The 12,129-nt window shown below is 38.0% G+C and overlaps 1 protein-coding gene across 3 annotated transcripts in view; it reads right to left on the bottom strand.

Moving 5' to 3' along the window:
* Window positions 1-12,129, bottom strand: part of SGCE (sarcoglycan epsilon) — a 31,008-nt gene that overhangs the window by 6,067 nt on the left and 12,812 nt on the right. For 2 of the 3 annotated variants that reach the window (XM_060782240.2, XM_060782242.2), the window contains exons 3-8: window positions 10,780-10,937; window positions 8,620-8,692; window positions 6,723-6,921; window positions 4,990-5,152; window positions 2,220-2,431; window positions 1,320-1,346 (exon numbers count right to left, since the gene is read on the bottom strand). In XM_060782240.2, the coding sequence (XP_060638223.2) occupies window positions 1,320-1,346; window positions 2,220-2,431; window positions 4,990-5,152; window positions 6,723-6,921; window positions 8,620-8,692; window positions 10,780-10,937 (832 nt within the window). The remainder of the gene's footprint in view (window positions 1-1,319; window positions 1,347-2,219; window positions 2,432-4,989; window positions 5,153-6,722; window positions 6,922-8,619; window positions 8,693-10,779; window positions 10,938-12,129) is intronic. The other variant, XM_060782241.2, reaches the window with a different exon arrangement.

Raw genomic sequence — 12,129 nt, 5'->3', positions numbered from 1 at the left:
TTTCATTAGCGTGGTGCCAGAGCTCTCCAGGTGTAGGAATGACACTCCAGGAGAAGGGGAGGCAGGAGCGATTTTCCTCCTCCCCCCTTCTCCTCATGTGTCATTCCTATATGCCAGGAGAGCTCCGGCGCCACGCTAAAAGAGGCCAGGTAAATTCTTTTATTTTCAAAAGGGATTTGGGGTCGGGGTGGGTAGGGGTTAGTGTCATTGCGGTTCTCCAGGCTAATTTAGCCTGGAAAACCACAGGAATCTGAACTGCCCCCTCAAAATCCCAGAATTTTTGAAGGAGCAGTCCAGACAGCGGAAGTAGTGGATTTATCCCGTGGCTCCTACGAAGGCGTGGAATAAACCCACCAACAATTAAATTCAGGACAAATCAGGGTTTTCCTGGTTTGTGAGAAATGAATTCATGTTTCTCTGGGATATCATCTGGATGGTCCCCTTTTAATTGCAGGAACTCACACTTTAAGGGGGCTGTTTGGATGCGCCCTTAGATGCTTTGAACTTCAGTTCTCAGAATCACTGATAATGTTTGCTCAGAAGTCATATTTGATGGACCACTGAGGGCCCTTCCACACAGCCATATAACCTAGAATATCAGGGCAGAAAATCCCACAACATCTGCTTTGAACTAGATTATCTGAGTCCACACTGGCATATATTCCAGTTCAAAGCAGATAATGTGGAATTTTATTCAGCTGTGTGGAAGGGCCCTGAGAAGATGAAGTCCAAAGCATCTGAGAGACTAAAAATTAAACCTAAACCACTGTTGTAGAGTATGAGCCAGTAGTGTTCTTGTTATGTAAATGAAACTCAAAGAAATCAAGTGCAAATATTTACTTTTGAATTTGATAACCTTTCTAGTTGGTGTAAACAATTTCTGGTCTACTAGGTACTTTGAACTATAACTCCCACAATGTCTGCCATTGCCTATGCAGGCTGAGGCTTCTGGAAGTTGGAAGGACAAAGCCACTGGAGGACTCATGATTTATCATTGGATTCTTATGGATAGTTAACAATTATATACAAAAGTCATACTTAAAGCACTGCATTTGTGATTTTTTCCCATTCACCTCACAGAATTAAAGGCAATAGAATCACTGAAATGAATATTATATTTGGATTCTGATCTGTTTTATTGTGAATTTTAAACCCTTTTTATTTTACCCTACGCACTACATTTTTTTTCAAAGCAGCCATCACAAAGATGAGGAACAAGTTAAGGAAAATGAGAATGGTATACATGTATGAAGCATGACAAGCTACTGGAAAATGAAAATTAAATGTTGGAAGAAAATAACAGGAAAGAAGACACTTACTCTGGTGTTTGCATGTTTCTCTTTTCCCTAAAAATAAAACAAAAGTTATGAATTAAATAATAGCATTGATATTTGGAACATTAAATCTAACTGCTGATGGAAATAGTACATGACGTGGAAATGCTGGCCCTGCTACAAATGGTCATGATTCCAAGAAGGTGTGCATACATGCAACTCATAACTTTGTGCATCTCTGAAAGTATCAGTATCTTTGGAGATTTGTCAAAGAAGCTCCAAAGGCAAAGAGGCAAGCTGTACTTGAACAGAGGATTGCCTCTTCAGCAATGAGAGTACACTATGGCAAACCAAAGACTTCAGCTGTTCCTGGAGGGGTTTTGCTTTCTCCATTTCGACAACTTGCTTGGAACATGACCATTTATGCAACTTGGGAGCATTTGCCACAATGTTTATGAGAAGGCATGGGTGAAAGCACATAAAGAGATGACAGAGATGGAAGACACATACACAGAGAAGTGAATATGTAGGTTAAAAGGACAGATGCTGAGCTGAAAGGATCCTAGAATATGTGTATGTAAAACGGAAGAAGTTGTGTTGCTTGCTGCTTTTTTTTTATGCTCTTGGCTTTTATAATCCTAAATTCAGTTCTCAATCCTGATAAGGTTTATTTTAATGGTTAAGTATGTTGTCACTTGTAATTTCGCTTCAAATTACTGCCTTTTAAGTTGCTTTTGTGGGTGGGTTCCTCAGTTTTGCAGTTTCATAATAAATCAAGCAATATGTTGAGTTCCAAAGTTGCCTAATTGGAGTAATTTTATTGCATGTTTAAGAAATTATTAAACCTGATTTTATAAACTGAATTAAGCTCAACTACTGAATTCCTCAGGTGCCTGTAAAGTTGCAAAATTGTACAATCATTTACAATGGTTTCAAAGTACTCACACTCCTTCCCTTCGGCAGCACATAATATATGCAAGTATTAGAAAAAGCACCAGTGCTATTGCAGACGGTATTGCCAACGTAATGAGGAAATCAGAATAATAATCCCGGCTTTTCAGACTTTCAGAGGGGGGCTTGTACTCGCCGACATCTAGTAATTTGTTTTCTTTATGGTTCACTGCTTGAGAAGTATAAACATGCTGCGTTGGATAAACCTGACACCAAAAAAACAAGAGTGACTTAAATTTTTTAAAAAGGTGATCAAAAGCCAGAAAGCAGTACAGCTGAACAATTTCCATTTATCCCAGCAAAGCTGAAACACTAGACACCCAAATTCACAATTTATTTGTAAGTAGGCTTTGCGCCACAATGTATGTCTGCAAGAAAAAAAAACTTAAAGAAAAATAATACTTCTGTTTAAAATACATAGCATGAGGTCTCCATATAATGCTAATTCAAACATAGTAATTTTAAAATATGCTCCAGTCATATGAACAACGTATGATCTATAAACATTTTTGCTTCCCTGTTTAATAAACTGAGCTTATTTTAAACAACTGAGCTTATTTTAAGTTCTTTGTTTTCTTGGGGGGGGGGGGGGCAGGGGGCAGAAGCCATGAATCTGCTTAAAAGAAACTGAATTTTGGCTGATTATGCCTCCAAGCCACAAGAGAATGAGAAAAGAAAGTGGACACTATAGAAATGCCCATGTTTCATAGGAGCTCCTTTCTGTTCATGCATGTAGCTCTAAAATACAGTTTAGTGCTACATATAAATACAATAGAAAACCACTTGGTTAATAGCTTTTGTTTTCATTTTGAAACATTAGGGAGACAAGGACTTGGAGCAATGGGTTCAAATTTCAGGAAAGCGGATTCCACGTGAACATAGGAAGTACTTCCTGACCGTACAAGCTGTTCAGCAGTGGAACTCTCTGCCTCATAGTGTGGTGAAAGCTCCTTCCTTGGAGGCTTTTAAACAGAGGATGGATGGCCATCTGTTGGAGTGCTCTGATTGTGCTTTTCCTGCATGGTAGAGGGATGGACTAGATGTCCCATGTGGTCTATTCCAACTCTATTATTCCATGATTCTATAATGCCACCAGTCCACTTCATTAAAATCAATGAAGTGTTGCTTGCCAAGTGCAGAAAATAGGACACGATTAATGTTTATCTCCTGCACCAAAATCTGCTTTTAGCTTTCTTTCATGTAAGAAACTACTGGGACAGACCAAAAGAGACTTATGGTATGTAACTGTATTAAACATAAAACTGGAAGACTCATCTGTCAGGGATTTTTCTAGGTTCATCACAACAACTGTTACAGTGCTCTGCCATGTTTGATAATAAGCAAGCCACTAAGAACACTTGGGCTCCCTTGACTGAGGAGGCCACCACTTGCTACTTCTTAAAAATGCTAATGGATCCATAACTGTCAGAAGGGCAAGCAGTCACACCCAATCACCTATTCAGCAAGGACAGCATAATTTCGGACAATCTGGGGAAAGTGAGGCACTAAAAAACCTAGCTGCTGCTAGAAACAGTATGTGGAGTATCCATTAACACACCTGATTCTCCCATTAAGTATTAGTTATTTACATATGGACTCTACTTGGACTGAGGCTAAACTGCAAGGAAGGGAAAATCCCAGATAATTCTATAACTAACGTTATAGCAATTAACTTTGGATTTTGATCTCTATATTAGCCCTTTAGAATTCATGAGCATTCTAATCCCCAGGCACCTGACAAATGATTAAAATGATAAAAAAGTGTTCAGAATTAATCCTCTACACTGATTTTTTGACAGACAACACATAACCATGATTAAGGATGCACTGAGCACTGCCAGTTGTTGTTTTACTGGTTATTATCTAAGATTAAGGATTGTGTTGCCTCAAGGGAAACAAGGCATAGAGCACTGAACACTCACAGAATCAGGGAGTTACAGAGTTGGAAAGAACTCGCAGAGTTACTCAAACCTTTTTTCGGACATGCAGGAATATGCAACTAAAGCACTTATTCAACTTATTTTTAAAGAACTCAATTGAAGAAGAGTCTACCAGCTTCCAAAGAAATCCATTCATCTATCGCACAGCTTTAACTTTATTTATTTATTTGCATTATTTCTACCCCACTCATATCAGCCCGGAGGCAACTCAGAGCGGCGTACACAATTGGCACAATTCGATGCCATAAAAATACATACATTGATAAGCAAAAGAACCATTATAGTGCAATTAGACATAAGACAGTGCATAATAACAATATTAAAAGCTAAAAACTATATCCTCTCATTCAAGTCCTTATCCATTCCATCATCTTGGGCCGTTCCTGGGTCATTTTCCAATTCAAGTTTGTCTATTTATTCGGAGGTTCCAAATGCTTGCTCGAAGAGCCAAGTTTTTACTCTTTTCCGAAAGGTCAAGAGGGAGGGGGCTGATCTAATGTCCCTAGGCAGGGAGTTCCACAGCCGAGGGGCCACTTTGATAACTGCTTTGATTTCATCTAATTTCAAAAGCTAAACAAGATCAAGTTCCCAAAAGAGAATTAGAAGAAAATATTTTGAATCTTCAGATAAGGGGGGAAATGATTCCTGCACGAAAGTCCAGAAAGCCACTGATATCACCAGGCTACATGGACTGAGGATCTGACTCAGTATGAGATTTCATGTGTTCCTAATAAATTATTAATATATTTGTATAATTTATCGTCCACAATATTATGTTGAAAATAGCTATGAATGCCGTGCCACAAAATCAACCAGTAACTCACCAAATTCAATTTACACCAGTCTATTTGGAACTGACTCCGAAACTTTTTATCACAGGTTATGACAGGCTCCATTTCTTGACTACATCTTAGCTTATTTTGTGGGTTTTCAGGTTCTCGTAAGCAGGAAGAAAAAGTAACATCTGCACCAACCATAACATAGACCCTGCAAACAAGAAAGTTTTTGGACCGTTATTGATAAATCTTTCATCCATGGGATGGACCCAAAGATTTTGTCCTGTGTTGTCTTCTTCTTCATTGTTTCTGCTTTCTAACTCATTCTCAGAAACATGGGATAAATTATTGTCTATAATGGTGTTTCATTAAAACAGGCATATGAAAGCTGGGAGCAAAATAAAATATATTTTTCATATTATCTGTTAATTTTTCTTAACAGCAACTTTTAGGACATCAAAACTATTTTAAAAGAATACTAATAATACCTAATCAGAGCCAAATACAGGAATATTTAGATTAAACCCATGAGAATTAGTGGATGTTAAATTTGTTGTATCTCATGAGTTGACTGATACTAAATGAGTTGGCTCTAAGCATGATTTTGAGCTTCTTAAGATAAAAAAAAGTCCCTGAAAGTGCGATGTTTTGCTCTTGTACAAACTGATTTTATTCTGGTGATCTACATAACATTTTCCCTATTTCAAAGTTGTCTCAGGGAATTCCCAGTCTTATCAAGGACTTTTCAATCCCATTCTCCAGCTTAGTTTCAAATAGCCCACTATTTATTTATTGCTTGGGGCATTTGTATCCCGTCCTTCTCAACCTGCGAAGAGCAACTCAGGACGGCTACCAACCAGCACTATTCAGTGCCAACACAGAATAAAACATAGCATAAAATACGATTAACACAAGTAAAACAATTATAAATATACATTAAAACAATTTGTTTCATCCTCAGTCTATTGTAGTCCATTAAAAGCATTGTCTTTCCCAGCAAGCTAGTCTATTTTGCCAACACTTGATCCTACATCCAGGATTTGAGTTTCTTCCGGAAGGTCAGGAATGAGGGGGTGGATCTGATCTCGTTAGGGAGGGAGTTCCACAGCCGAGGGGCCACCACGGAGAAGGCCCTGTCTCTCGTCCCCACCAAACGCGACTGCTATGGTGGTGGGACTGAGAGCAGGGCCTCCCCAGACGATCTTAAGTTCCTTGGTGGTTCGTATAGGGAAATACGTTCAAACAGGCAAACTGGGCAGGAACCATTTAGGGCTATATAGGCTACTTCTCAAAGTAAAATCTGTATCTCCATTGCTACCTGTTTGTACTATACTAGAACAAGGTAAGAAAGCTCCTACTCAGAATCAACAGAAATCAAGCAACAGAAAGACAAATGCTAGCAATAAGATAAAATAATCTTAATGGTTAATTAGTGTAATATTCTAAAGAACTTTAGCAATTTGACTACAGTATATTACCTAAATAATTTAAAAGGGTTCAATGTAAATTGGTGAAAGTCAATTTCAAAAATATTGCCTGAACCTAGATGTGGTTCATGATTGGGGTTAAAGGGAGGGGATAAAGGACATAAGCGAGATTGAGGGAAACCTGGGATACTTCAAGAGTTTGGATGTAAAAGCACAAATTTATAGATACCAAAACAAAATAACTGGAATCTCTCTATACTTCCAGGGATTTTTCTTTCCCTTTCTGGGTCAAACCTCAATCGGAATCCGGTTCAGTAGCATCTGCTATTTAATGAACAGCAATTGCTTACTTACCCTTCTTTCATATTATTAATAGGAAGTGGGACTCTGCCTCCCCTATCCAAAGCTGAAGTTATGTTTATGGCGTTCAGGCGCTCTGGTTGCCAAACATTTTTCACAGCTCCAAGGAAGTCTCCAAGGACCTCACTTGCCAACATTTCCTCTACATTCATGTTTTTAATGAAGAATTCTGCTTGATATGGTAAAGGAAAATCTGATTGCAAAGAGAAAATTAGTTGTACCTTAGATTCTTGTTATATTTCAAAACAAGCAAAAATATGCAATTGGAAACATACTTTTAGAAATGTGATAATGAAAAGTCCCAGACCCTTTATTAATTAATTTATGGGTGGGAAAAGAAATCTTAACCAAGGTTACAAGATGGAGAGCTCTATATCACAATAATAATAATAATAATAATAATAATAATAATAATAATAATAATAACTTTATTAATATACCGCTCCATCTCCCCAAGGGGACTCAGAGCAGTTCCCAAGTAATATCACAAAACATAGAGAGTAAAAACAGCATAACCATAAGATTAACAAACAAAATATAAACATAAAAATTGTCGCCATAACACACATATATTAAAAGTAATCCTGCCTGTTCAAGACAATTAAAAATTTAAAAGGCCAGGCCAAGATTTGCGCACGCCCAAAAATTCTAGGGGGCCCGGGAATTAAGTGCAATGCTATGGCAGGCAACAATAATATTAGGTACGGGTCTGTGGCAGTTCATTCCGGGGGCAATTAGAGGAAATAATCTGGGTAACTGGTAGGAAGAATAAGGCCGTATTAAACAATGTGTGGGGCTGAGTTAGAACTGGTCATTTTCAAAGGCTTGTTGAAACCACCAGGTCTTCAAGCTCTTACGAAAGGAGGGGAGGGATGGGGCCTGTCTTATTTCCTTTGGAAGGGTGTTCCAGAGACGGGGGGGCCACCACTGAGAAGGCCCTCTCTCTTGTCCCCACCAACCGTAAGTGAGGGCCCTTCTACACACGGTGAGGGCCTTTCTACACATAGCTAAGAGCCTGGAAGTAACCGGGCTAAAAGGGTAGGGGGTGGCTAAACAACGTTTAGCCAAAGTATGGGTGGAATTGGCTTAACAGCTGAAAATCACATTCTGAATTAGTGGAATACCACAATTTGCCTAAAATCTAGGATCAATCCAGTAGGTGAATGTGGGAACTGACCTGCTAAATACTTCCATGAGTAAATATTATTTTAAAGCAAATGTAAATGCTAGAGAGTTGCCAGGCTTAAGCACCATTATAAGTGTTCATAATAGTGGAGAAATTCTGAAAGTTGGAATCTAGAAAAGCAGCTTTGCAAAGCTTTCAGAGGTGCTTTGAAGTTATTTCTAAACACATGATGTATCCTGGGGCTCATAATCCAACGATTGGCACTCCCTGCAATTTATATTAATGGGCGAGGCACAGTTTCCTTATACAAGCTGTTGTTGTAAATGTTAACATTTCCAAATAATTTTTATGAGGGTGAAGTCCTCTTAAACACTGGTGATTTAGAAATAGCCAAACAAATTGAAATTAACAAGTAGTATATTTTCATTCACAAAATATGCTGTGCATTTAATTATGTTATGGTAACGGAGCCAGCATAGTGTACTGGTTTGAACATTGAACTAGAATATTGGGAGACCTCAGTATGAATCCCTGTTTTGACATGGAAACCCACTGGGTGACCTTGGGCAAAAAATACTATCTGGGAAAGCCAAGAGCAAACTCCTTCTGAACAAATTCTGTCACTAAAACCACATAAGTTCACCTTAGGACTGTCATAAATAAGAAATGTCTTGAAGGCACACAACAACAACATCAACCTAAACACATGGCATTTATTTATCAGTTTTATAATCTAAAATGCTGGGCAAGTTCCCCTGGACATACCTTCTGCTGACATTATATTAATAACCAAATTATGCCTTGCAGTCTCAAATGTACGCCTGTTGTATGCAGTGATCTAACAAAGTAAAACAATAACTTGTTACTGAGTTTCTGACAGTGATCAACAGGTGGGCATTAGCATTAAACATCATCTTGATAGTCATACATCCATTCATTTCAAATAGTTTAGAAATTAGATGAAAAAGAGAGCATCTTATAAAGACAATCTATCTCCCCAATCTTACAAGCTAAAACTGTGACAAAAAGGAAAAAGGGATAGAGAGCAAAGAGGGAAAAGTAAACCCAGTAACCACTTCTTAAAGTTACAATTCCCATAATGATCTGCTGATAAATAAATTACAGATAGCATAATGAAAAGTGCTTTTCTATGGTGCATCTACACTGTAGAATTTATGCAGTTTGGTATTGTACAGAAGTGTTTATTATAATGTGTTTAAAACTGTATTTGTGTTTTACATTGGTTGCCTATGGCTGGAGCGGCCCAGCTGTGAGAGATATGTTGCCATGGAAACAAGGCAGAAGAGGAGGTGGGAGGAGCTTAGAGAGAAAAAGGTTTGAAAGTGACAGTTAAGACTCAGTCAGGAGGAAGAGACCCTGAGAGAGAGCAGAGTCAAATAGGGACTCTGGGAGAGTAACTCAGTCAGGAGGAAGAGACACTGAGAGAGAGCAGAGTCAGATAAGGACTCTGAGAGAGTAGCAGAGTCAGGGAAGAGACTCTGAGGAGTGAAGAAGTGTAGTGTTAGTTAGTGTTCGTGAATATTTCTTCAGCTAGGGAGCTGAAGGGTAAAACTTTGTTAGATTTCTTTAGTTAAAAAGAACTAACAGAGGCTTTGTACGATTGCCAGTCGGTGGAAGACTGGAGATCTATTATTTGATCCAGTATAGATCAAACAGTGAGAATATTCACAGCAGGGAACACTGAATAATAGACACCTTCACCAGAGCAAGAGTTTAAAAGTTGTAACATCAAAGGCTGAATTGTATCTCTACCAAGTCATATTGTAACCATCAAGTATATGCCAAGCATAACCTCTCCATATTGTAACCATCAAGTATATGCCAAGCTGAACATCTTTATATTGCAACCACAAGCTTTGTTCAACAATAAACTTGTTCTCTTTGTTATTTTAAAAACTGCCTCATCTCCATTGATTTTACGTTCGGTGCATTCCACTCTACCAAAATTACCTCACAACGCAAACAAAGACTAACGGAGACTTTAATACCAGCGTCTCTATACATTATGGTGGCAGTTTAATTAGCATTGTCGGAGGTTCCTTACAGTTGTTGGTGGCATTAATACTTCTTTACAGGTATCACTAACTGAGTCAGGTTAATGCAGGTTGACACCACTAATTGAGACTGACTAAAATGTGATAATGAAAAGTCCCAGACCCTTTATTAATTAATTTATGGGTGGGAAAAGAAATTCAGCCTTAACCAAGGTTACGGATGAATTTTTCATGACTAACTTCTATAGGACGGAGGGAGCATCCATATCACAGAGTTTATCCAAATCTGGAGTCAAATCCAAATCTGGGGCTGTTGCTTACAAAGCCAGGAAGAAGTCATTCCGACTTTGTCCAGAAGTAGCTGCGCACCCTGAAGACTGCTAGCTTTGTATCTGAGGCGAGTCTGAAGTTTTTGGCTAACGTAGACAAGTTCTAAATCATCAAACCAAGCATAAAAGTCATTAAAAGTGCTAATTTACTAGACAGTATGGTAGAAAGGCAAATCATAAACGGCAGTGGTCATGTTGTCTGGGTATAATGGGAACTGTAGTCAATCACATTTTGATGGATAGGAAATAAGATGAAAGAATGAGATAATGTCACTACAAAGTCCTAAAATTCTGGCATCTGACTTGAGGCACTTTTAAATCCATTCATTTATTTGGCATTACAGGTCATAAGTATATGCTTAACTCAGAAATATGTAATGCCAACAAGATAATAACATGGAAACATTTGGTCGAGTTGTTTGAATTATTTTGTTTACAAAAAAGCTAATTGTGTTTTTCTCATTCTCAATGCTACAGTAGGTGGTACTCATATATTATCACGCAGCACACAAAAACCTACAGTAACATGTGTGTGTCAAAATGTCTGCTAAAAATGAATAAATATTCTGAAGACAACATACCTCAATTGTGGTTGATTTGCCCACACTTTCTATAGTTGGTGATCCATATAAAACTCCATCACTATATGGCGTTCTTTGAATATATCGTAGCCAACCAGGTCTATCAGGGTAACCCATGAGGTTTGTGTTAAATGTTATAGGATCATTGTTCATCTCTCCTGGATAAATAGGACATTTGATGTGAAATATAGTTTAAACATATCAAGAGCACATTATTTTGATTAGGTATGTACTTCTTCACTGATTTTGTTCTTGAAATATGAATGTTCTTTCAAAGTGTAGAAAGTTTGAGCCATTGCCAAAGACAATTTGAATTTTAAGACTTGTTCTGCACAAAATCCAAATGAGGTTTTTTGCACAGAAAACAGCACTTCCTATATAGAAAACACCAACACTGCAAATATTGAACTTCCTGTATATCAAATACTGTTTTGTCTAAAAAGTGAGAATTCTGAACTGTGAACATTTTTGACACTTCAGGTATTATCTCATTGGTGTTTTTTTTTTTTTTTGGAAAAACGTATTTTTAACCATTTGAAAATATTTTAGCATTCTTTCCTTTCCCAATCACAATACAATACCAATAACAACAGAAGTAATTTATTAGTTGCTACTATGAATAATACACTATTACAATAAATCTGAATTTATGCACAGTAAGTGAAAATGATGTGAGAACTAGCACTGTTTAGTGGTTTGAGCATTAGAGTCTGGAGAGTGGATTTTGAATCCTAATTCAGCCAGGAAATCAAATGGAAGACCTTAGGCCAATTATATTATCTCAGCATCATATGGAGGTAAAGGAAAACCCTCTTCTGAACAAATCTTTCCAAGAAACCCCTGTGACAGGTTCATTTTAAAGCTGCCCTAAATCAGTAACACACACACACATGAACAAAATTAAAAAGGCATGCTTTCTGGATAATTTCAGCCAACAGCAATATCTATAAAGATGTAATGAGCAACAGTGATCAGTAAGGGTCCTGAAACATAATTGCATAAACTTTTACAAAAATCTGTGCCTAGTAAAACCTTGCCCACAAAAAATCATATTTAATAACATAGCACTGATGTGGTCTATCCAATGCAATTTTCTGAATCGGCACCCCAAATAACCCCAGGAACAGGCCTAAAAATGAAGACACCAAGGCGCCCCTGCTTCCAGGTGCCATATAGAATAGCTCCACTCAAGAGGAGGGAGGAGGAGAAGCAGCAGTCAGGAGGCTTGTTGTCATGCCTTTTGTGGGTAGTCAGCCTTTCCCCCCTCGACATCCCCGTTGCCTCAGCACTATAAGAGGGTTTTGCAAGACCAGTTGCTCTCGTTGCAATGGTGTAATAATGGTGAGGTCG

The sequence above is a fragment of the Anolis sagrei genome, chromosome 6 (assembly GCF_037176765.1).
Source record: "Anolis sagrei isolate rAnoSag1 chromosome 6, rAnoSag1.mat, whole genome shotgun sequence".
Taxonomy (NCBI): Eukaryota; Metazoa; Chordata; class Lepidosauria; order Squamata; family Dactyloidae; genus Anolis; species Anolis sagrei.
Note: the sequence above shows the minus strand (reverse complement) of the source record. Positions and strands in the feature narration are given on the sequence as shown.